The sequence below is a fragment of the Podarcis gaigeae genome (assembly GCF_964106915.1).
Source record: "Podarcis gaigeae genome assembly, chromosome: 5".
NCBI lineage: Eukaryota > Metazoa > Chordata > Lepidosauria > Squamata > Lacertidae > Podarcis > Podarcis gaigeae.
The window spans coordinates 13,616,838-13,641,187 of NC_139681.1; the positions used below are offsets into that span (position 1 = coordinate 13,616,838).

General features: G+C 45.8%; 1 protein-coding gene across 5 annotated transcripts; it reads left to right on the forward strand.

Moving 5' to 3' along the window:
- Positions 1–663: 663 nt before the first annotated feature.
- PTPN20 (protein tyrosine phosphatase non-receptor type 20) lies at positions 664–16,444 on the forward strand. 5 transcript variants are annotated; one of them, XM_083738490.1, is made up of 10 exons: positions 664–842; positions 1,688–1,792; positions 3,306–3,379; positions 6,764–6,870; positions 7,598–7,740; positions 8,567–8,657; positions 9,978–10,315; positions 12,539–12,754; positions 14,374–14,436; positions 16,145–16,444. In XM_083738490.1, the coding sequence occupies exons 2-10, from the start codon at positions 1,781–1,783 to the stop codon at positions 16,211–16,213; spliced, it is 1,113 nt and encodes a 370-aa protein (XP_083594616.1). In that variant the 5' UTR covers positions 664–842; positions 1,688–1,780; the 3' UTR covers positions 16,214–16,444. The 5 variants fall into 5 exon arrangements, with proteins under 5 accessions (XP_083594616.1, XP_083594615.1, XP_083594619.1 ...); XM_083738489.1 differs by lacking the exon at positions 1,688–1,792 and adding an exon at positions 1,858–2,002; XM_083738493.1 differs by lacking the exons at positions 1,688–1,792; positions 6,764–6,870 and adding an exon at positions 1,858–2,002.
- Positions 16,445–24,350: the final 7,906 nt, after the last annotated feature.

Below are 24,350 nucleotides of genomic sequence, written 5' to 3' on the forward strand. Positions count from 1 at the left end.
TCTTCTTCTTGCAAGTTCACTGTCTTTACCTCCCCCCTCTCAGGCAGCCTCCTTTATCGCTAGAGTCCCTTATCTCCCCTCCCGATCGCTTGCTGATCATCTGATCAGCGGTTTTGTTTGAACACCCCCTTTCCTCTTTCTAAAAAAAGAGAGCACGATCTGACATTTCCCCTTACTTTTTAGGAGGAAAAAAGTGCATCTTATGAAGCGAAAAATACGGTACTCTCTGAAGACTAGAGAAGAGATGGTCTTAAGAATATTAGGGGTGGGTGGACAGGGGAAGGACTAGACCATGTGAAAGGCGAACGTAATATTTTAGCCGCAGTTTGTTCATTTTCAGCTTTGTTTTCCTGTTATATATATATTTAAAAGTGCCCTGTTGCACCCATAACCTAGGTTTTAAGGTGCCATTTAGCTCCTAGCTTTCCTGTCTCAGTTCCTAACATTGATGTTAAGCCTATATTTCTCTGGTTAACGTGGTATCTTCAATGCTGTGAAGATTGCCCTGTTTGACAGGAACAGATTCCATGTGGAGTATTGCTTATTATTATAATAGAACACACCAGGCTGTGTTGTGAGCTGCGTGTAGCTTGTGCTTGTCCCCAGAGAGAGAGAGATGTGCAATCGGAGTTTGTGTGACATCACAGAGTCCTAGGCAGAAGGTTCCACACTGGAACTGTGACAGTTGGGGAAGCAGTTGCAGAGGATGTCGTGAAGAGGTGGAGCATCTGGGCCATCTGTGGGGTGCATACCAGACTACATCCACGGCTGATCATGAGGCTTTCCTAAGTTAACATCCCTCTGAACTGAAGGAGGACTGTGCAGACTGCCTTCTATATGAGGTTGTGCCTTTTTTCCTCTAAAGATCACGTTGGGAAGGCTTGCTTTCATAACTGGAAGTTAGAATACCCAGGAGTGCATGTTGCCTGTTTTAAACCGTTGCTACACGAATGCCTTAGCAAATGAGCCCTGCATGTTCTAAAGCAGGCTGTGGTTGGTTGGTTTTTTTGGACTACAATTCCCATCATTCCTGACCACTGGTCCTGCTAGCTAGGGATGATGGGAATTGTAGTCCAACAGTAGCCAGAGACCCAAGTTAGGGAAGGCCTGTTCTAGAGGGACAAATTCTTCATCTGGACTGCATGAGATGCTGCTTTTTCTTTCCATTGTGGCTTCTAAGGTTAAAAAAAAAAAGATAAATGACCCCTAGACGGCTAAGTCCAGTCAAAGGCGACTACGGGGTTGTGGCGCTCATCTCGCTCTCAGGCCGAGGGAGCCGGTGTTTGTCCACAGACAGCTTTCCAGGTCATATGGCCAGCAGGACTAAACTGCTTCTGGTGCAACGGAACACTGTGATGGAAACCAGAGCACACGGAAACTCCATTTACCTTCCCACTGAGGCAATACCTATTCATCTACTTGCACTGGTGTGCTTTTGAACTGCTAGGTTGGCAGGAGCTGGGACAGAGCAATGGGAGCTTACTCTGTCGCGGGGATTCGAACCACCGATTTTCTGATCAGCAAGCCCAGGAGGCTCAGTGGTTTAGACCACAGCGCCACCTGTGTCCCTAGTTGTGGCTTCTGTCTTGAGGTAGCAAGGGAAGCCTCACTTATACAGTTTCTGCTCTGTTAACATACAGGACCTAAGGGCCTCCCACAGAAATTCATTTTTTAATTTTTTGCTCAGTATGGATTCGTATGCCTGGATGAACGCGGTTACTTGGGAATCCTAGGAGCACAGCAAAGGATCACTTTGTAAGACCAGGAAGAATCCAGTTAAATGTGTAGCAAGGTGAGGAATGGCTGCAACTTCTTTTTCAGCAAATTACTAACTTGTCTGTTGTTTCTTCAATGCAGTTTGGTGAAATGAAACAGGCCCATCTCTTGCTCTTTGCCTCAGTGGTGGTGATAACATGCTGCATGTAGCCCAGAGATAACATTTCCAGAAATGCTGCGGCCATGGAACCTTTTCCACAAAAAGAAAAGCAAAAAGGGAAGCAGGGTGCGTGTGCTTTAGAATAAGTGCCATGTTTACTTTCTTAAATGTTTGTGTGTAACTTAAACTGTACTTCTTAGCCTGTTTATAAAATGTAAAAAATATAAATGTTTTTGTTTTAAACTGCAATCAGAAATGTACCCGTTGTTAGACATGAAACTGCAATCTGCTGATTTCTAGCAGCGCAGTCATTGGCATGTCCCAGTATGTTAAATAGAAATTACTCCCAAATAATCATGCATAGGATTGCAGCCAAAGGTAATTTAGGATAGAGTAATTTAGTGCTGTTGAGGCACTGCTTTTCTGTAGCTAGCTGGAAGTGGAATTAAAATGAAGATTCTATACAAGACTATAGCACCATATTATCCAGCAATCGCTGGATATGTTATTCAGGTAATGTTCTTTCCTGTTCTTTCCTGTTTTGTTGCTTTCTATTTATCCCAGCTTAAGGGCTTTTTAAAATCAATTTTATATCCTTTCCTTCCTCTTGAAGAGGAGCCCAGGATGGTTCACAGCATAAAAAAAGTATAGGGGGAAAATGAATAATAAAACATTTTTCAGAGTTGGAGAATCACAATCACAGAGCCTCCAGCTGTCCCTATTTTTCAGGGACAGTCCTGGATTTACAGAAGCCATCTCGGTTTCTGATTTGATCCTGGAATGTCCCGGTCTTCCTTATGACATCCTGATTTTCATCAGAGAAATGTTGCAGGGTGTGGAGTTATGTGACCCCTGAGCCAAGGAGATAAGTAACTATACAACCTTTAGAATACATCTAAAGTCAGCCCTGTATAGGGAAGGTTTTTAAAATGTTTTATTGTGTTTTTATATGTGTTGAAAGCCACCCAGAATGGCTGGGGCAATCCAGTCCGATGGGCAAGGTATTATTATTATTATTAATTATTATTATTATATAGAACACCCCTATTTTCATCGGAGAAATGCTGGAGGGTATGCAATCAGCATGTAAAACAGCGACATATAATATAATAATAGTGGCTGGTTTACTTTACAAAGGTTAAGGCAAGTCTCCATATGCTGAGAGATAGTTGAGGGAGCGATCAGCTAGGTACAGAGTCCCTAGGACAGAGAAAATGTGGCTTTTGCTATTTGTAGGCACAGAGGAGCCAATGCTGCATTCAAGAAGACATCCACAAATCTATCCTTCATCCTCAGCCCGGGTTCAATGGGAAGATATTCTGAGTAGCTCTCCAGAGCTCACCATGCGTCTATGGTCTTCTGTATCTCTTAACAGCATTTCCAATTGCCCTTGTTTCATATCACTCACCAAGTTTACCGTTCTTCTTAGGCTACAGATGTTAAGTGCAGCCCTCCTCTCAAAAGAAAGGATGAACCCGGGAAATCGGAGGTTATTTCAGGCAGGTATGGTTCTTGCACACCTGAATCCATCACCATACATAAAATACAGGTATATTCTCTGCCAGCTCCATCATATTATTTAAGCGAGGAGCAGGTGACGCTGTGGTCTAAACCACTGAGCCTCTTGGGCTTGCTGATCAGAAGGTCAGTGGTTCGAATCTGTGTGACGTTGCTCTGTCCCAGCTCCTGCCAACCTAGCAGTTCAAAAGCACACCAGTGCAAGTAGATAAATAGGTACCGCTGCGGCGGGAAGGTAAACGGCGCTTCCGTGCCCTCTGGTTTCCGTCATGGTGTTCCGTTGCACCAGAAGCGGTTTAGTCCTGCTGGCCACATGACCCGGAAAGCTGTCTGTGGACAAACGCCGGCTCCCTCAACCTGAAAGCGAGATGAGCGCCGCAACCCCATAGTCGCCTTTGACTGGACTTAGCCATCCAGGGGTCCTTTACCTTTTATTATTTAAGCAATTATTTAAGCCTTTTGACAGGACACACAAACACCGCCCCAGAAGCAACCTGCGGCACTATCCTCCTTTTTTTCTGCCTTTTGACCTCTTTCCACACTTTTCAGTTTGTGTTGTTCTATTTTACAGAGTCACCTTTCTGGGTGCTCCCCTGAAGATGTTTTAGACAGCGCCCATCCTATGAAAGTTAGCTTCCCCAGACGGAGGGGTGTAGCCTATCTCCCCTCTGTCTGGGAGAAGGCCACTTTTTTTATCCTGGTCGCCACTGCCAGTCGTTTCCATGCCAAGTGCTGAGGGATATTTTCTGGAAGAGGGCATTGTCAGAGACTGATACCAGGCACAATTCAAACCATATCTGCTCAGTGAGCCTGGCTTCTCCCGCAGTCTGTGTTTTTAGCCAATGAGTGAAGTTGGAGCTCTGATGGACAAATGAGTTGTTGGACACCAGCAACAGTAAACCCTGGGGTACGAAAGAGCTGTTGTTTCCCCCTCCCCTTCAGTGCATTTTTACAGTATATCTTCTTATTTTTCTCCAAGGGATCTCTGGAGTTTGCCCTGTTTTCCTGCAACTAGGATGCATATTTCATTGGGTTTGATCAGATACTCCCAAGGAGTTATTTTCTGTAAGTTCTACTACACAGTAAACGTGGGCGGATGTTAAAAGAATCCCCTCCTCTCCGCCAGAAGCCAAATGTTTGGAAAGAGGTTTAGGAAATTCTCATGCAGTGTGTGAGATAAAGACCAGGCACTCATGGAGAATTCCCCATATTCTTAACCTGCAATACAATGGTATACATGGCTACTCAGAAGGAAGTCACTGTGTTTAATGGGGCTTGCTCCCAGGTAAGTGTGTAAAGGATGGCAGCCTAGGCATTGGTTTAGGGTTGGTATTGAGGGACGCGGGTGGCGCTGTGGGTTAAACCACAGAGCCTAGGACTTGCCGATCAGAAGGTCGGCGGTTCGAATCCCCGCAACGGGGTGAGCTCCCGTTACTCGGTCCCTGCTCCTGCCAACCTAGCAGTTTGAAAGCACGTCAAAGTGCAAGTAGATAAATAGCTACCACTCCAGTGGGAAAGTAAACAGCGTTTCCGTGCCCTGCTCTGTTTCGCCAGAAGCGGCTTAGTCATGCTGGCCACATGACCCGGAAACTGTACGCCGGCTCCCTCGGCCAATAAAGCGAGATGAGCCCCACAACCATAGAGTCGGCCACGACTGGACCTAATGGTCAGGGGTCCCTTTACCTTTACCTATTGAGGAAAACAAGGTTCCTGTGCCTTTAGGAGCTGTGTGGCAGGCAGAAATTAAACTGGTCGTAGGGAGAAGAGTCGCTAGAAGAAGATTGGAAGAAATTTAAAGACTATTTACAGAAACATTGTAAAATTAAGGAATGTTAGAAGGATGCTGGAATGAAGTTATGTGGTTTTAGTAGCAATGTTATAGAATTAAGTAAAATTGGATTATGAATAGGTGAAAATGTAAAGTTACAATATATTAAGATAAATTATTAAGATAAAAGCAAAGATGGAAAGGATTTGCTGAAATAACTAATTGAACTGGAATACAAAAAAGGGAGGTGTGAGGAGGTCAAGGAAACAAGCAAATGAAAGGCAAGACATGGAAAGATTGACTTGTTTTTATTTTTCTGTATTTTGTATTTTCTGTTTTCGTTTTCTTTTTTCTTTTTGTAATTTTTTGAAACTTTAATAAGTATTTTATTTTATTTTTTAAAAAAGAAATTAAACAGGTCGTTAGTTTGGAAACACATTAGGGGAAGGTTTAATCATCACAGTACAGGTAGCGCCCCACCCCCAATTAATGTGCATTCAGTAGTTGTGCAGCTGTGTATATGCACATCACACTGAACCCAGAAGTGACCCAGAAACGTCACAAAGGTGTCGCTGAAACATCACTAAAAGGACATAACCTGGAGCAGGGCAGGAAAGAATGGGGTGTTGGCAGGCTTTTTCAATGGGTTTCAATTATACGCAATTTCACACAGGCACACAATGCCTCGGAAGGTAACGCAAACGGGGATCTGTCTGTACTCTCTCGTTTCGTGTTTTGTCAGGCCCCAAGAGCTGCCATTTTGTGACTGGTGCCTGCAGTACTTTCTCAAAATTCCACTTGTGCCCACTGGCCCAAAAACATTGGTTTAGTTGTGATTCCTGCATCGCAGGGGGTTGGATTAGATGACCCCTGGGTTGCCTTCTAACTTTGTGAATCCTCAGAATCACTATGGAAGTGCTAAGTATTATTATTAAGAATTTGTGTTTTAATTTTAGTAGCTGGGATTTAAATTAAGGCTCCCCAGGCTGAACATCTGGAGAATGATGAGAGTTCTTCCCTATCATCTGATAGGAAAAATACCTCAAAATACCTCAAATGACAGAAAACTTACACAAAAGTCACGTGTTCGTTTTATATTTACCATTATGCTAGTGGCCACTAATTCATGATACGATGTAGACTTGGAACAGCAGCAGAATAAAAGGTCACTTCGCTCTGATATGTTGGGACTTGAAGTACCAGAAGGTCCTGGACCGGGGACCAGAGGCATGTTGGGCAGGAATTAAGCATGGCCAAAAAAGGAGAAGTCCAAGAGACCCTATGGAGTACCAAATAAATAATTTTAACAGCCTGATCTGAGTCCAACGAAAGCTTCCACACCATTCTCGCTCACAGATCTGAGCAGCAAAGACGCTCAAGTTGTGCCGTGTTCTTTAAAAGAAACTGCTTCGTAAACCACTGAGCAGGAGTTGGGGTAAAAGTGTAGCTTGCAACAGGGGACTCTGCATTTCTGTGCAGTAATCAGCAAAGAGAAAGAAAACAGAGAGACAGGTGCTTTGAGGTTGTTTAATTTTAACCGTGTGGTAGCGGTTTCTGCCATTTCCAATATAGAATGTTAAGTGAATAACGTCGTTCTACAGCCTGCAGAAAAACAAGCTTGAAACACAGAAAATGGAAACAACAGAATCAGAGGGTTACGTGAGTGAAGATGAAGACGTAGCCAAGAGACTGTCTACCTTGCCCAGAGGTACCCACATAAATATCTGCATCAGCTGGTATAAATCTCATTTACCTTTTGGTCTCATTGAAGCAACGCCATTATTATTATTATTATTAGTAGTAGTAGTAGTAGTAGTAGTACACTACCCATCTGAGTGGGTTGCCCCAGCCACTTTGGGCAGCTTCCAACAAATATAAAAGCATAATAAGGCCAAACATTAAAACTTCCCTCTACAGTTGTACCTTGGAAGCCAAACGCCTTGGCTCCCGAACGATCAAAACCTGGAAGTGAGTGTTGCGGTTTTCGAACGATTTTTGAAAGCTGAACATCCAGCGCAGCTTCCACAGGTTCTCATTGGCTGCAGGACGCTCCCGCAGCCAATCGGAAGCCACGTTCTGTTCGAAAACCAAGGTACCACTGTACAGGGCTGGCTTTAGATGTATTCTAAAAGTTGTATAGTTATTTATCTCTGTGACATTTGAATTTACTGTGTAGTAGCATCTACAGAAAATAACTTGTAGCGAATACCTGATCTCAGGTAATGCTCCCATGATGGCAGAGTTGCCCATCATGACTGGAGTATCTTCTTTCCCCTTCTTATGTCCCATGCAGAGGTCAGGATAGCAGCCTTTGAGACCTTGTACCCTAGGGCCTTGGCTGAGCTGGGAATAGGCAGGTACCTTTCTGTGGAGAGTCCTGTCCGCCAGACCTCTCCAACCAAAAGCAAACGAATCCTTTTATATCAATCCGATAGGGCCGTCACTTGTCAGTGATGAAGAGTTGGCTGAAATGTCACAGATATCGCAAAGGAAAAGCGGTTCAAACTGTAATACTGAAAATCTAATCCAGAAGTTTCAAAAGCAGATTGAACAGGAAGAGATTCTGAAGGAATATGTGGTGAGTGCTCTACCTCTTCAGGCCTGAGTGTTGCTATTTCAGCAGCAATAAGCAGAATTATTTTCCTCCATTATGAGATAATTGTACCAGTATTGTTACGGTGCAGTCCGTACCCGTGTCTGCTCATGAATTTGGTAGGGGTTGCTTCCCAGTAAGTGTGTACTGATTTAAAGTATCTCTGAAATATTGAGAGAGAAATGTCTTCTGTTTCTGGAAGAAAGTACAGAAAACTCCAGTTTAGATGCTTAGAAATACCATTACAATTCTAATAACATTTAAGGTTTCGTAGACATGAATGCTAGGGACATGGGTGGCATTGTGAGTTAAACCACTGTGCCGCTTGGGCTTGCCGATCGAAAGGTCGGTGGTTTGAATCCCCGCAACGGGGTGAGCTCCTATTGCTCTGTCCCAGCCCCTGCCAACCTAGCAGTTCGAAAGCACGCAGTGCAAGTAGATAAACAGGTACCACTCCGGCGCAAAGGTAAATGGCGTTTCTGTGCGCTGCTCTGGTTTCGCCAGAAGCGGCTTCGTCATGCTGGCCACGTGACCCGGAAAAACTGTCTGCGGAAGCGGACAAACGCCGGCTCCCTCGGCCTGTAAAGCGAGATGAGCGCCACAACCCCAGAGTCGTTCGTGACTGGACTTAATTGTCAGGGGACCCTTTACCTTTAGACTTGAGTGCTAGCTATGAATCAGATGGATTATCTCTTACAAAAAAAGAGAGAGGGAAAATGGATTCACTGAATGCACACACATAAACCCCCACATATATACTCCTACTCATGTCTCTGCAAATGAAGGATATTGAATTTTACCTTTCTTTTAGAGCTTAGAGCACATGAAGCCAACGGATGACTGTCAGATTGCTGCAGCAGCAGAAAACCGGGAAAAGAACAGATACCGAGATATCCTCCCATGTAAGGAATTGTCTCTGTGGCGGTTTAGGGAGAATGCGAGGGAAATGCATGAATGAAGACAAACGTGTAATTTGCTCAGTGCCAGCTCAGTTGGTTAGAGAGTGTGGTGGGTTGGTTAGAACTTTTACCTGTGATTTTAAATCTTGGACCTAGACCTTAAGATTTTCCACTGGACAATTACAATAATTCGATTTCATTCTGATATGAGAAACCAGCTCTATAGCTCACACACAATTTACAGCTCATGTGTATATTATATATTTACTTGCTTTGGGGGTTTTTGTGTGTGTGGCTGTAACTCAGTAGCACTCAACAGACTAGACTTGTTCTGAACCTGGTCCCTAAGGGATTTAATCGGTGTACATCCCCATCCACACAACTGAAGAGCTACAGCCTACCAACTTGCAGCTCTTGCTCCAGGCTCTCATCCTGGATGGTGCTGATTTTCTGGACCCAATCCAGTCTGGCTCCAGCATGGTTTGAAACTGAAATGCCTTCAGTCAATCTGGTGGGTGACCTGCACCAAGAAACTATAGGTAGCCGGTCTCCTTGTTGATTTTCCTAGACCTCCCAGCTGTGTTTTGTATTTGGCCATGATATACTCCGCCTTGGAGGGGAATTGGGACACTATTTGCAGTGGTTCCTCTTTGTTTGTTTAGAAAAGGTGTACTCTGCCCCTTCAGTATTGCTACTTCCAAGGCAACTATCGAGACCAATGAAACAGATAAAAATACCACCACACGGGCAAGCTGTAAACAAATAGATACATACGTGGGATATTTTGTTAGAAAGCACCCCATGTCGATATTGTCAGGAGCTCAGCCTACACTTGAGTAGGACCCTGGTAGAGATACATGCCCGACTAGCATGTTCTCTCCCTCCTGGTCAATCATTCGGGAGCTTCAAAAGCTTTCTTCAGCCCGAACATCACAGCGACCAATGCCAACAGACACCGGCACACTTAGGGATCTGCATCATGTGTAACAGACCTCAGCAACTCAGCATTTTGGCTAATCGACTTTATTTACATATAAACACACACGGAGCACTGCAACATGGCTCCCTCTCTCTCTAGCATCAGACAGCAAAGAGAAAAAGAACAAAGGACAATAGTCCCACTTCACGGAACACAGTAACACAAACATCCTGTCTCCGACACTTGCCACACTGTGGAGTCAAAACATATACCGTCATGAGATAGACAACAATCCCATGACTGCAATCACGGAGCAGGAATTCTAACAAATATTTCATGGTGTAGTCTGCAGACTGTAGAGAAGGCTTAGAGGCCTGGAAGGGCTCATCTGTATTCCTTTCTAGACGACAAAACGCGGGTTCCCCTCGGAGAGGCCGAAGGCTACATCAACGCCAGCTACATCCGCGTGCCAGTGGGCAAGGAAGAGTTCTTCTACATCTCCACCCAGGGGCCTCTGCCTTCCACCGTGAGCGACTTCTGGCAAATGGTCTGGGAAAACCAATCCAATGTCATTGCCATGATAACAAGAGAAACAGAGCGAGGAACAGCCAAATGTCACCGCTACTGGCCTGAGGCCCCCCAGGACACTCTAATGGATCTGAGTCAGTTTCAGCTGCGAATGAGTAACTACCAGATCCTAGACTGCTTCATCATTAGAGTGATAGAAGTTACAAAGAAACAGGTATGGCGCCCAGGTTTGCAGAAGAAAGAGACGTCACAGATCCCAAGCTTGACCTATGCACATAATGAGAATAGTGATTAATACCGTGGTGCCCCGCAAGACGAATGCCTCGCAAGACTGAAAACCCTCTAGACGAAAGGGTTTTCCGTTTTGGAGGTGCTTCGCAAAACGAATTTCCTATGGGCTTGCTTCGCAAGACGAAAATGTCTTGCGAGTTCCTGCGGGGTTTTTTTCCTTTTCCACCCCTTTTTCCCAAGCCGCTAAGCTGCTTAACAGCTGATCTGCTAAGCCACTTATCAGCTGATCCGCTAAGCCGCTTAACAGCTGATCCGCTAAGCCGCTTAACAGCTGATCCGCTAAGCCGCTTAACAGCTGATCCGCTAAGCCGCTTATCAGCTGATCCGCTAAGCCGCTTATCAGCTGATCCGCTAAGCCGCTTATCAGCTGATCCGCTAAGCCGCTTAACAGCTGATCCGCTAAGCCGCTTATCAACTGATCCGCTAAGCCCGCTAAGCCGCTAATGGGCTTGCTTCGCAAGACGAAAAAACCACAAGACGAAGAGACTCGTGGAACGGGTTCTTTTCGTCTTGCGAGGCACCACTGTAATAATAATAATAATAATAATAATAATAATAATAATAATAAATTTTATTTATACCCCGCCCTCCCCAGCCAAGACCGGGCTCAGGGCGGCTAACAACCAATAATAAAAACAAGTTGATTAAAATACAATTTAAAAGATTAAGATACAACATTAAAACATATGGGTGCAATTTTTTCATAGGAGGAGAAAGGGAAAAGAAAGGGGGAGGGAATCAAACTGATTCTAAGGCTAAGGCCAGGTGGAACAACTCTGTCTTACAGGCCCTGCGGAAAGAAATCAGATCCTGAAGGGCCCTGGTCTCATGAGGCAGAGCGTTTCACCAGGCCAGAGCCAGTGTTGAGAAGGCCCTGGCTCTGGTTGAGGCTAATCTAACTTTCTTGGGGCCTGGGACCTCTAGGGTGTTGCTATATAAGGTCCTCCGTGGGGCATATCAGGAGAGGTGGTCCCGTAGGTATGAGGGTCCTAGGCTGTGATTAAGTTATATTTGTTTGCTGAATTTTTCTTCTCTTCCGTTCGCATGAGAAAAGTGATGGTTGAGCTATGTGCATCATTAGAATAGTGATTAAGCTGCGTTTCTTCGCCCAATTTTTCCTCTGTTCTGTTCTGTTCAGTAATGCCAAATCAGCACAAACCTCCAGCCTGCCTCTCTGATAATATTGTTTCTAGTCTTGCGCAGGGCAAGGCATTCAATCCTCCCCTTTTGGAGGAAGCGTTTTGGAAGATGTGCATTTTGGAACTGTTAACGAGTTGTTTCCTGCTTTGTAAAGCGTGGGCCTAAGTACGTTTCCCTGTTGTCTGTGACCTTGGCTGTTACAATGCTGTTTCAATGTTCAAGATGCTGGAATATAAGACCTCTCAGAGAGGCATCTAGCAATCCTGTCCCTTCACAGCCACCTCATAGGTGGAAAGGGAAGAGGCCAAGACAGTGGTTGACAGCTGGGGGGTGGGGTGGGGACAACATTTATTTTATTTAACAAATTAATTGTAATCAGTCCTTTTTTTCTAAAAAAATGTTTAGGGGTACTCTCATTTAGACTCAAGAAAATCACCATTTTATAGTTCACATCAGGAAAAATAAATACAGTAAATGTACAAAAGTACAAAGATTCACAAAATGTTTAAAGGTATGCGTACCCCCAGAAAAAAAAGCACTGATTGTAATAAGACTTTTAAGAGGTTTACAAAAATTAAAAACAGAATACAGTGGTACCTCGGGTTAAGTACTTAATTCATTCCGGAGGTCCGTTCTTAACCTGAAACTGTTCTTAACCTGAAGCACCACTTTAGCTAATGGGGCCTCCAGCTGCCGCCGGGCCGCCGGAGCACGATTTCTTTTCTTATCCTGAAGCAAAGTTCTTAACCTGAAGCACTATTTCTGGGTTAGCAGAGTCTGTAACCTGAAGCGTATGTAACCCGAGGTACCACTGTATTAAAATTATCAATAAGAGACTGTTAAAAGCAGGGCTTGAATGGGGGTTTTGTGTTGTTAGTAGCGTCAGGGGATGCAGACTTCAGATTTCGACTGAATTGCTTGGTTTCCCGAATTCTGATTTGAGAAGAGGGGAATCTTCCCATGGCTAACTGCGTAACGGCTAGTTCTTTGACTCCTTCTGCTGCAGACACTTGAGAAGCGCTCTGTGCATCACCTCCAGTTTACATCCTGGCCAGACCACGGCACTCCCACGTCGTCAAAAGATCTTGTCAAATTTGTCCGATACATGAGAAAAATCCACCAGTCAGGACCCATCATCGCTCACTGCAGTGCCGGGATTGGAAGGAGCGGAGTGCTGCTTTGTGTGGATATTCTGTTGAGCTACATCGAAAAAGATATGCCTGTAAGTTCACTAGAATCCTCGTTCCATCCTTAGCGGGTATGCTGTGTTGGGATGCTCGCTATGTGCACAGGCAGTGAGAACATAAAGGCGAGGGGAAAGGCTGAGTAGGTTGGTGAGAGTTGTGGTGATCTTGGAATCAAGAGACCCAACTGTGGACTCATGGTTTTGTAGAATCACAGTGTGCTGGCCCCGGGGGGAAGGTTACCGTTGGCGTAGTCAAAGTCTGGTCCTAGGTCACTAGCCTGGAAACAGTTCACAAGGAGCGGGGCGAGGTCCGAAGCCGGAAGCTGGGCGGGGACAGGAACACTGGAGGGTCAGGTCTGAGTCCGGGCAGGAACAGGTACTCAACAACGACGTTGCTCCCACAACCTGGGACCGGGCTGACTGGCCTTTATCTTCTCTGAGGCCAGGGGCAGTCCCGGCCCCCAGCAGACCCGGCTCTCCTGGCCTTAAGGTGAGCACTCCTCCTGGGAGAAACCAGTTCCCTTCGGCCTCTCTGCCCTGAGCCTCTGCAGTTCAGGAGAGGCCGAAGGGTTACTGGGCCCAAGGGGAGACTCACCTGTAGGCACTGAGTCCTCAACCACCTCTGGAGCCAGAGTGGACTCACCTGGTGCCTGCTCCTGAGGATCCGGCACAGGTGCAGGCACTTCAGAATCAAGGCCCTGCCCCAGTTCAGCCGGCCCTGGAGGTGGGGACTCCTGTGCAGGCTGGGATTCGTCCGGTTCAGCCTCTGAATCGGATTCACAGGCCATCACACACAGAATTGTAGAGTTGGAAGGGACTCCGAGTGTACAGTAATGATCTCTGACAGGTGAGCAGCCTGATAAGCAGCGAAAGACTCTCCGTCCGTTTTATACAAGTTTATTTAAAAGAAAAACACATTCAGAGCATGGCGTTCTGCCTGCTCTCATTAATCTTAGTTGCTCAGTTTGACTCATCGTTCCTCCCCCAACAAGAAGAACACCAAAATCCCGCCTTTCGTCTCCTTCCCTTCCGTTGCTCTCCGAGCTCTTCTAAACTCCTCATTTTAAGACTACAGGGCTGGGCTACCTCTTCCTCAGAAGACTCAGCCTCCGACACTGGCTTATCTGCTGGTTGCCTGGCAATGCCTTGACCGACTTCCAACTCTTCCTCCCCTTGGGAGCTAACTGCTTCCCCTGGAGAGGAGGGGCCGCGGGCTGCTCTCTCTAAAATCAGACAGACAGTTCTCTTCTACAGTCAGTCTCTTCTTCACTCAGCTCAATTTCCGAGGCTGACTCTTTTGCTGAGCTGGGGGGGGGGCACGTTCCTGACACCGAGAATCCTCTAGTCCAGCCTCCTGCAATGCAGAAATCTCAGCTAAAGGATCCATGACAGATAGCCATCCAACCTCTGTTTAAAAACCTCCAGGGAACCTCACCATTTGCCATGAACTCTCCAGGTGGCATCAGGAAGCCAATTGATTATCTCAGCGTTAGCTTCTTCCTAGCTAAAACGCAGGGATAAGAATACTGACTTGCCTCAAAAGGGTTCTTGCGGGGCCTGCCCCATTATTGTCATAAGTTTGACGTGGGCCCTGGCTGCCCTCTCCTACTGGTCCCCAAGGGTGGCAAATAAGTCGGCCTTCTTTATTCCCGCAGTTTGACATCAAGCAGATAGTAATGAATTTGCGGCAACAGCGCTGCGGCATGATTCAAACCAAGGTAAGGAGATCGAGCTCAGTTGTCTCCTTGCACAAACTGCACGGAGTTAAGTGGTTGTGCAAGAACAACGAGCATCTCTCAAAGCCTGGGAGCAGGACCTGCCTACTTTTGCTTCCCATTGTGAAGAGGCCTTAGCAATTAATTGTGGTTCAGAAACTAGGCTTCATTTGTGCTGGAGGTTATCCAGGCTGAGCCAAGGAGCCTGTTTTAGTATCATACATTGTTCTCTCTTGAAACCTGAAAAACAAGGGTGACTTCCTCTGTGGAAGGAGTAGCAGGAATTCTTCAGTTTTTAGACACTATTGAAACCCCAGTGCTTCCCCCTTTGGGAGATTAACTGCATCTTATTAGCAGGGAGACACATTTCTATCATCTTACAGTCCACTGCAGAAAACCCAGAGAACAAAATTTTTCCTTTAAAAATTACATTTGATGGTTCATTGAACCTTTCCGTATTTGGGTCGTTTTATAAAGTTTGAAAAAGGTGTGTCTTCTGGCCCCTCAGCTATGCATGCTCTCATGCTTATGTGACCACTTGGATCCTGACCCAAACATTGCAAATCCTCTGAAAAGCCAAATAAATGATGTTGCAATTATGCGTGTGCATGGATTTTTAATTTCCCAAGAGAGCAGGATTTCAATTCCACTGGAATTGGACTTGTGAGTAGATTTTTCAAAACCCGTAACTGGCTCTGTATAGTAATTTTTAGAGAGCAAAAGCAAATGTTCAAAAGGAGAGGGGAGGTCCTGCTTGCTTTATCTTAGCAGAGTTTCCCAAACATGGGTCTCCAGCTGTTTTTTGGACTACAATTCCCACCATCCCTGACCACTGGTCCTGCTAGCTAGGGATGGTGGGAAGAAGAAGAAGAAGAAGAAGAGTTTGGATTTGATATCCCGCCTTTCACTCCCTTTAAGGAGTCTCAAAGCGGCTAACATTCTCCTTTCCCTTCCTCCCCCACAACAAACACTCTGTGAGGTGAGTGGGGCTGAGAGACTTCAAGGAAGTGTGACTGGCCCAAGGTCACCCAGCAGCTGCATGTGGAGGAGCGGAGACGCGAACCCGGTTACCCAGGATTACGAGACTACCGCTCTTAACCACTACACCACACTGGCACACACTGGGAGTTGTAGATCCAAAACATCTGGAGACCAATGTTTGGGAAACCCTGATTTAGAGCCTTGGATTAGCTCAGGAAATGAAGCCTGTTATTTCTGGTGGTTGTTTCCAGGTAAGTCAGTGCAACGTCAAGTCTATCTGACGTGAGCAGGGGCAAGCTTGCCCATCTCTCTCTGTTTGCCACACTTCTTCAGGGGGAACTACTCCTGATTTGAAGGAAAAACCTAAAACCAAAATAGTACTGTAGCAGCAAGTATTAGCCAAGCGATTGTCCCCACTGAATAGTCTCTCTCTCATCTGCTTGCATTAGGAGAGGTGGCTTCTAATCCATTGCTTTGCAAAGAGAACTATAATTATGAGCGTAATGCAGGTAGAAAAGAAAGTAGGCTTTGGCTCAAGGTTATGCCAAGTTTGTGCTGCAACACATTCCTTGAGTCTTTGCAGACTCAGCGATGAAATGTTTCTGCTCTGGGAAAGAGCGGGGAGACACAGATTGTCCCAGAGCCAGAACATTCACGAGCCTAGCAAGTTTTCTCTGTCTTTCATCCTGTGATGAGGAATATAACTGGCTGTTTCCTTCTTCATGCCCAGGAGCAGTATATGTTTTGCTACGAACTAGCTCTTGAAGTCTTGAAGAACATTCAGAGCACGAATTCCTAGCCGGCGCAATAAGCAAAGCCACGCTACCGCCACCTGTCTCAGATCCGCCTTGTTACTTGAAACTTTTTCCATCGAGATGGCCATGAGAGGTGCTGTACAAGCGAGGATTTTTTTTCCTGTTTCAGGGCTTGACAAACATGGATTTCTAAAGCTTTATGCAGGCAAAGTTGACACAGTGGGTGTAGACAAATGTCTGGTAACTAGCCATAAAAAAATCTGCTTGCAACTGAATTCACTTCTACTAGTATTTGTAATGGTTTGGGCTTAATGGAGGCATGGCACTGTCCCTCGGATGAATGGCAGCTGAGAGAAAGTAGACTTTAAGCCACACAGGACCTTGCTGTCTTCACCTACCTGAAAAAGGGGGGGCTGTGTTTTGAATAGAGGTGGCTTGTTTCATATGGCAATGCCCCCCCCCTTCTCATTCAAGCTAGAGAAGTATGACTTCTCAAACCCAGGCTTCCTTGGCTGCTTCACGTTATCACTGGTGATAGGACATGACCTTTACGTAGAAGATGAAACTCACAGAGAAAGTGTTCTAGCAGTTGCAGGAGACAACTTTTTTGTCACCAGGACTGTGAAATGACAGGTATCTTTTTATCCAGTGTGTTTTGATTCAAGAAAAGTTAGTGGCTGGCTGGCTGGCTCACTGGTTTTTAATAACAGAATGGCCATGTATGTATGCATCTAGTACGCTAGACTTCTGAAATTTAGCTGCCCAACTAGAATGGCTTCTGCAGGGAATCTGTGATGCAGCCCTTTGGATAAAACGAGAGGTTGCCAGGTTTGCATTGGAGCCATTCATGTTCTTACTCTCCCTGCAAAAACCCATGTCCTGAAATTTCAACACAGTTTCCAAAGGGAGAATGAATTATCATGAAGGAACGAACAGAGTTTTGTACATAACGTAAGTAAGGTGTGCTAAGGAAAATGGTGCAAGTGCCATTTCTGACTGAGCCAGAGTTTCCAAACTTGCAGCAGGTATCTGTAACAGCTGCCTGGTCCCCAAGCCAAGTCAATCTCTGGGATGGAAAGTTTTAATAATCATGAAGCAACCCTCCAAACCTATCTAACTTCTCCATGTCTATAATCTTGTGATAGACGAGATGAACTCCCTTCATCGCTGTCCATTGGCCATGTTGGTAAGGACTGATGGGAATCCAAAACATCTGGAGGGCACCAGGTTGGCTATCCTAATGCAATCCATGACATCTATGTGGTGTGCCTTACAGTGAAATCACCCATCACAAGAGAAATCTGGGTGATCAACCCTAGGTCTCCCTCCCAGCACTGTATGGCTGGGGGCATTTGCCTGGGAGAATTAGCAGGCTCACTCCGCCATTTGAGATCATCCCCCAGCTGTGCTCCAAACTCAGGGGGAAATGGCCCGGCTGGGGGCATCTGCTGGGGAGAATTGGCGGGTGCAGGAGAGCCCTAGTCTGCTGATTCTCTTCTGCATGTGGGTTTGGTACCAAACTTTTGCCAAGGTGATGCCTTTCCGGGAGAGATGTTTTGGAAGCAGACTGCCTAGAGAAAGAAGGTCACCTCCTTTTAGAAATAGGCAGTATACACAGTTAAGTGTGGGAATGTTCAGGGAGGCAGGAGAGGATGGATATCTTGTTTATTGTTGCGCTAGCAAGTTCCTTTACTTAGCAGAGTTTCACATCCTCCTTTTAAACACACAGCAGATAGCTGGTTGCAAGCTTCTGTAAGCCTCTCACTATTAGGTTCCTGGTAAGTTCCCTTAATATCCCTCTTAAAAGAATAAGGACACCACAGTCTTATTCATAAGTAAATAAAAAAAAGTTTACATACATCAGGCAGAGCACAGTGTGATCCCTGAAGGCAGACGTAGTTACAAAGTATATACATGTGGAGTTATCCTATATGGGGATAATCCCAGTGTCTTCTGTCGTCTGGAAGCCAACACAGCATCTCTAGCTAAAAAGCTGCTCCAACAACAGAGGAAGTAAAAAAGAGAGAGAGAGAGTGCTTTGTGCCTTGTCCTTTTTGTTACCCGGACAGGTAAGGTCACACCCACCTCTAGTCACATGCAAAGGAAGTATGTCCCAGCCAGGAGGAAACAGGAAGTTTTTGACTGGCTGGACCAAACATTCCCCTGCATGTCCACTCTAGGAAAACAAGGAATGTTGTACTTGACTGCTACTTATGTATCGCATCCCACATTAAGAGTTTCAACACAGACTTTTGCCTGCAATACTGCACCTTGCTCTGCAAAATGATAATAAATTGCTTGTGTTTAAATCACGAGCTGCTACAAGAAGACCAAGACCATCAAACACAGCCAAATGTTCCTCATGATCAAATTGTTCCGAGGGTGAGTTTGGAGTTTCTGCTCTCACCAGCCTGATTCTGAGTCTCACTATAATGAACAGAGCTGAAGAGCCCTGCAACTCGCACTGGCCGGAAGTAGTTCAGGGTTTTGACGTATGTATCGCCTTAAATGATGCAGAACTTCATTTAAGGTAAAACATATAGCTAGGTACTGATGTACTTTCTTCCTGTGGGTGGACCAAGAGAGTTTTTTAACCTCCAGATTATGAGTTGCTTTTCCCTTCCTTTCCGTTCTTCTCTTCTGTGTTATCATTAGCCAAATTTAGCTGCAGAAATATTACATTACAAGGTTGTACACATATTAAATGTCATATTTAAAACTGCATACATGGGACAAATTATTTGTACCAGTTTGATTCAAAACAGTTTGCGAATGAAAACATCTTGCTCAATTATGGTCTCCAAGACTACTGAACTGAATACGACCCCATTGATCTTATGCAGACACGATAAACTAAAGATTCATGTTATTCCTTTTCTTTTTTAACTCATAGCCCATCTTTCCAAATGTTTGAATGAAAAAAAACATTAAAATAAGCAAGCTTTAAGTGCAAAAGCATGATTCCCATTTCAGTTTGAAAGACTTTGGCTCCAGCTATAGCTTACATTCAGCAACATGATTTGAGTCACAAGAAAATTAAGAACAGGGGCGTTAGTAAGATTTTAGACTGAAGAACAGAATTTTACCCATTGTGGTTTTTTTTGTGGGCCGCAGCTCAGAAGACACACCTCGCAGCCAACCTCTGCTGCCTGGTCTATGTATACAACGGATGAAAAACTACGCCAGAGTTTTGAGAATGAACTCTGCAACTTTTGACACACCATTTTAAATGCTTTCTTGCCTTAAAACCTAAATAAAAAAAACTCTCCGCACAAAGGAAATTAATACAACTTGACACGGGTTATGGATCTTATTGGTATGCTAGAGTTTGCTGTTTTACTTTTAGAGGATGGTTTAAACATGTCAAATGCATTCGAAACCGCGGTCCCCGGCTGCAGTCCACTTTACCCCCTCTGGGTTTTACCAGTGTTTTTCTGCATGTCTAGGCCAGGCTATAGTTCTTGGGGGGGGGGAAAGACCCCAACCTGGCCCTGCAAGAGCAGGTTGTGCTTTTTATGTATTTACGTAACACAATTTCAGGGCAAGTACGTAATACTTCCTTTTCCATCTGGAGCCAGGAGGGAAGATAGTAGCTGTATGCCAGTCAAATAAATGCTGCTGTTTTTCAACCCTAGCACCAGACTTTTCGGAGTCCTCTCTGGTTCCAGCCTTCAGCTGCTTCTATAAGAACTGTTATGACTGCAATAGTACAAGACACTCCAGAAAGAGCACTTCTTCTTGGGTGCTGTTATGTACTGAGTTGAATAGGATCCAAAATGCAGCAGTCTGATTGGTCCTAGAACAATAGGATTCAGAATGCGGCAGTCTGATTGGTCCTACAACAATAGGATTCAGAATGCAGCAGTCTGATTGGTCCTAGAACAATTCAGCAGTATGACTGGTCCGCAGGAGCCACCCAATCCAGCTCCAGGTAGAAGTGAATCCACAACCTGATTGGCCTACAGGAGAATTCCGGAATTAGCCAATCACGTGGGGCCCATTGTGTAAACAATAAATAAAGCAGACATTCTGGGGGAACTTCCATTCCTCCTCACCACTATGAGCTGGATAAAGGTAAAGGTAAAGGTATCCCTGCCCGTACGGGCCAGTCTTGACAGACTCTGGGGTTGTGCGCCCATCTCACTTAAGAGGCCAGGGGCCAGCGCTGTCCGGAGACACTTCCGGGTCACGTGGCCAGCGTGACAAAGCTGCATCTGGCGAGCCAGAGCCGCACACGGAAACGCCGTTTACCTTCCCGCTGGTAAGCGGTCCCTATTTATCTACTTGCACCCGGAGGTGCTTTCGAACTGCTAGGTTGGCAGGCGCTGGGACCGAGCAGCGGAAGCGCACCCCGCCGCAGGGATTCGAACCGCCGACCTTTCGATCGGCAAGTCCTAGGCGCTGAGGCTTTAACCCACAGCGCCACCTGCGTCCCATGAGCTGGATAAAGAGCATGAAATCCACTCTCGACTCCAAGTATATTTCAGGTGCTAACAACTAGGCCAAGTTAATACATTTGCGTTTTGAGGCCCCCAAACCCCCCTTGTAAATAACTTCACACAGACACAAATGTTAGTTTAAGTTATTGGGCAAATTTTGGCCAAAGATGATCGGTATTGGTTTAGGCATTGGCTATAGACTATAACTGACTCCGCCTCTCTGGCTGGTAGTCTGAAAGGGTAAACACCAAACGAGGTAGCAACATGGATGAAGACCAACCGAAGCTCACCCCGGGGTTCCTGTGGTCCTGGCATGGCCCTAGCCCCTCAAGCGGACATCGGACGAGAACCAGAACCCCCAGATTCCCTTACCGGAATATCCTTTTCCAGGAGGGGTAGGTGATGGCCGCACCTCCCCTCCCACACATTCCAATAAGCCAACACCTAACCGCCAAACCTTATAAGTTGTGGCAATTGCTGAGGGGCTGGGTAAAAACCAAGTGGCCAAAGCCAATCTGCCAAAAGGAAAAATTCCTACCCAGCCCCTGTTCCAAAACAGGCGACCCAAACCAAAGCAAGGCCAGAGCAACACAGCTTAACAACAAAAAAGGGGGGCGTTTTAGGGGAACAAGATGGCCGCCACCATTGAGAACTGCCATTGTCTTCCCAAATGCCCAGGAACAACACTGTGTCTAGCCATTCTGAGAGAAAAATCAAAATGGCGACTGCCAAACACAGCAGCACAAAACATCTTAAAATGTGCTTATCGAGGGGGAAATGCTGCCAAATTGATGCCTCAGAACAAAAGAAATGGAAATGAGTAAAATCTGAAACAACCTAGGCTTTCTACAGTGAAAATGTGGAGTCAGAGTGATTGAGGAAAAAATGAACATATTCTACAGCCCTATAATGACTCTGCGATTGGGAGTGCAGGGCTCCCAAACAAACGTACATACACTTCTGTGGGTGGCCCTTTAAGACAACAACAAATAAAAGTATATCAAAGATTTGGAGGCTGCCATCACAAAAAAGGGGGGGCGGGTGTCCAGCAGCGCAAGGCAAGTGCCCCAAATTGCGTTGCGTTGCCACATATACAGAGCTCAGGGATCATGCCACCTCACGTGATTGGCCAAAACAGCCTGGCGTGATCCCAGGGGGGGGGGGGGAGGCTAACTACGCCACTAACAATTTTAGCCCTGTGGGGTCGCCTCTAGGGCCCGCGAGCAACCAGGACCCTCAGTGAGGAGGATCCCATTTCTTTCCTTGGTCACCATCTAATCAAGATCCTAAGAACAGTCAGGGACGTAAGGACGGCCTAAGGTCAGTTCCCGAGTCTTAGAATGGGTGTGTGGGAAAAGCCCTGCAATTCTTCCCAGAGGTCCCCTTATGATCATAGCTATCAACTTACAGATTTGAAAATAAGGGACCAGCAGCGTCAAAAAGAAGGGATCAGCAGCCGAAATAAGGGATTTTAGTCAACCAGCTCCTTTCCTTTCCCCCATAACAGTCAATCGAAGGAGCCTCCAAAACAAATCCAAAAGCTGCCCCCTCCCACTTTTCTTTCCCCCACCATGTGCCCCCGCTCCATACAGACCTTTTCCCCGGCAAGGGTGAGTGGGCCGTCAATGACGTATCCATCTGATTCCGAGCACAGTTATGTTCGACTTCTGAGCCCCTCCGAGCCAAAGGCAGAAAGCCCAGCCAGCGGTCAAACGAAGTCTCAAGCGGTGGTTCCCACAGTGCAGCAACCCGGCAAAAGGGATGCAGCAAGGAAAACCACCGTCACCTCTCCGCTGGGAAGCGCTGAGCAAAGGTGAGTCCCCAGGCAATGCGGCTGATTTGATCGGCACAAGGCATGCAAGCTCCACCCCCCAGTCATTCTTAGACTCCTTATTGGGTGAGCAACGCAGCCAAGCAACACAGTTGGAGCCTCCCTCCTCCCTGGCCAGCAGGGAGGGAGGGAGAGGAGCTGCTTCCTTTGAAACCCAGGAAATTTACAGGACATCATCAATAAGGGACAGCAGCGGGACACGGCGCTGGGATAAGGGACTTTCCCACCAAATAACGGACAGTTGACAGCTATGCTTATGATGTGATGTGAGCCCCAGGAGTAGGGAACCCCCTGCTGAAATTATAAGCATCTGCTTGACACTTCTCCAAAGAATGTGAGTTTCAAGCCAAGACATATTAAAAAATGACAAAAAAAAGAAAGCAAAAGGAACAGGTCCTGAGAATAAAAGAGAAGGCAGGCAAAAGATGTTTGGCGCAAGCAAGCAAAAAACACAGCGCTCTGAAATGCATCATCGCTCCCTGTGCGAAGGAAAGAAAAGGGTCATAGAATCGTAAAGTTGGAACGGACCTTGAGGGTCATCTAGCCTGCAATGTGGGAATTTCAGCCCTAGCATCACGACAGGTTGCCATCCAACCCCTGCTTAAGAACCTCTCCAAGGAAGGAGAGTCGAAGGAAGGGAGCAAGTAGTTTTGAAACGTCCTTTGAGCCTACAAGCAAAGCTCAAGTCAAGGAACGGGGAGCAATGGTTGTCAACAATTATTGATTGGTTCTCCCCCCTTTTTTTTGTTTTGTTTTGTTTTGTTACTGTTCTTTGTTGCATCAAGACAGAACTTGCCATTTTGCTAGGAGAAGGAAACTGAAAGCCTGTGGACTCGAGGAGATGCTTAGTCTCCCTTTTTGCTAACTGGATGCCTGATGTCAATAATAATAATAATAATAATAATAATAATAATAATAATAATAATAATAAAATTTATTTATACCCCACCCTCCCCAGGCAAAAGTGGGCTCAGGGAGGCTAACACCAGTAAAATTACAGTAAAAACATAATAAAGTTCTCCAAAGGACCACAGACCCTAGGACCCCATGAGCTCTTGCAGAGAGAGGGGGAGGCACCCAACTTTTTAAACAATATATGGTATTAACCAGGCACCCCCAAACTCAGCCCTCCAGCTGTTTGGGGACTACAACTCCCATCATCCCTAGCTAACAGGACCAGTGGTCAGGGATGATGGGAACTGTAGTCCCCCTAAAAAACTGGAGGGTGGAGTTTGGTAAACTTTAAAGTCTGCAGTTACTTCATGGACCACCAGGTGTCTCTGTTCCCTTACATAAGGTATGTTTTTCTTATAGTTTGGTCTTACAATGCCCAACCAGCTGAGCTGCTTTTTCCCTGACCACCACCAGCTAAAGAGAAAGGGTTGTATGTTGGTGGGAGGAATATTATTGCTCCTGCTCAGCTGCCACTTAATGGGAACCACTCCATCAAGCAGCAGAGTAGAGAGAAGCTGGGCTATTCCATCACTTCTGCAAAAAGACCTACAGCCATACCTCGAGTTGCATTTGCTTCACGTTGCGTTTTTTTTTCAGGTTACGAACGCAGCAAACCCGAAAGTGTTTGCTTCCGGTGTGATAGGAATTTTGAGGTCTCAGATATATGGCAATGTTCATAACCGCACGTACATAGATCAGCACCTGAAGTCATTTTTATTCCTAAACTGAGCAAATGTTTTCTCTGCGTGGTCAAAGTGGGAAACCTCCCATTGTCTTTTCCTTCACAAATCCTGTCTTAAGGGTATGTCTGTGTTTGAACAGGGTGTGAGCCTGTGACCTGGCCCAGGAACTACATAAGTATTTATCACTACAAAAGACTGGCAATCCAATCAAGTAACCTGCCAGACAGGAGATAAACAACAACAGGAGAAAAACAATATTCAAATTTCTGTTTTA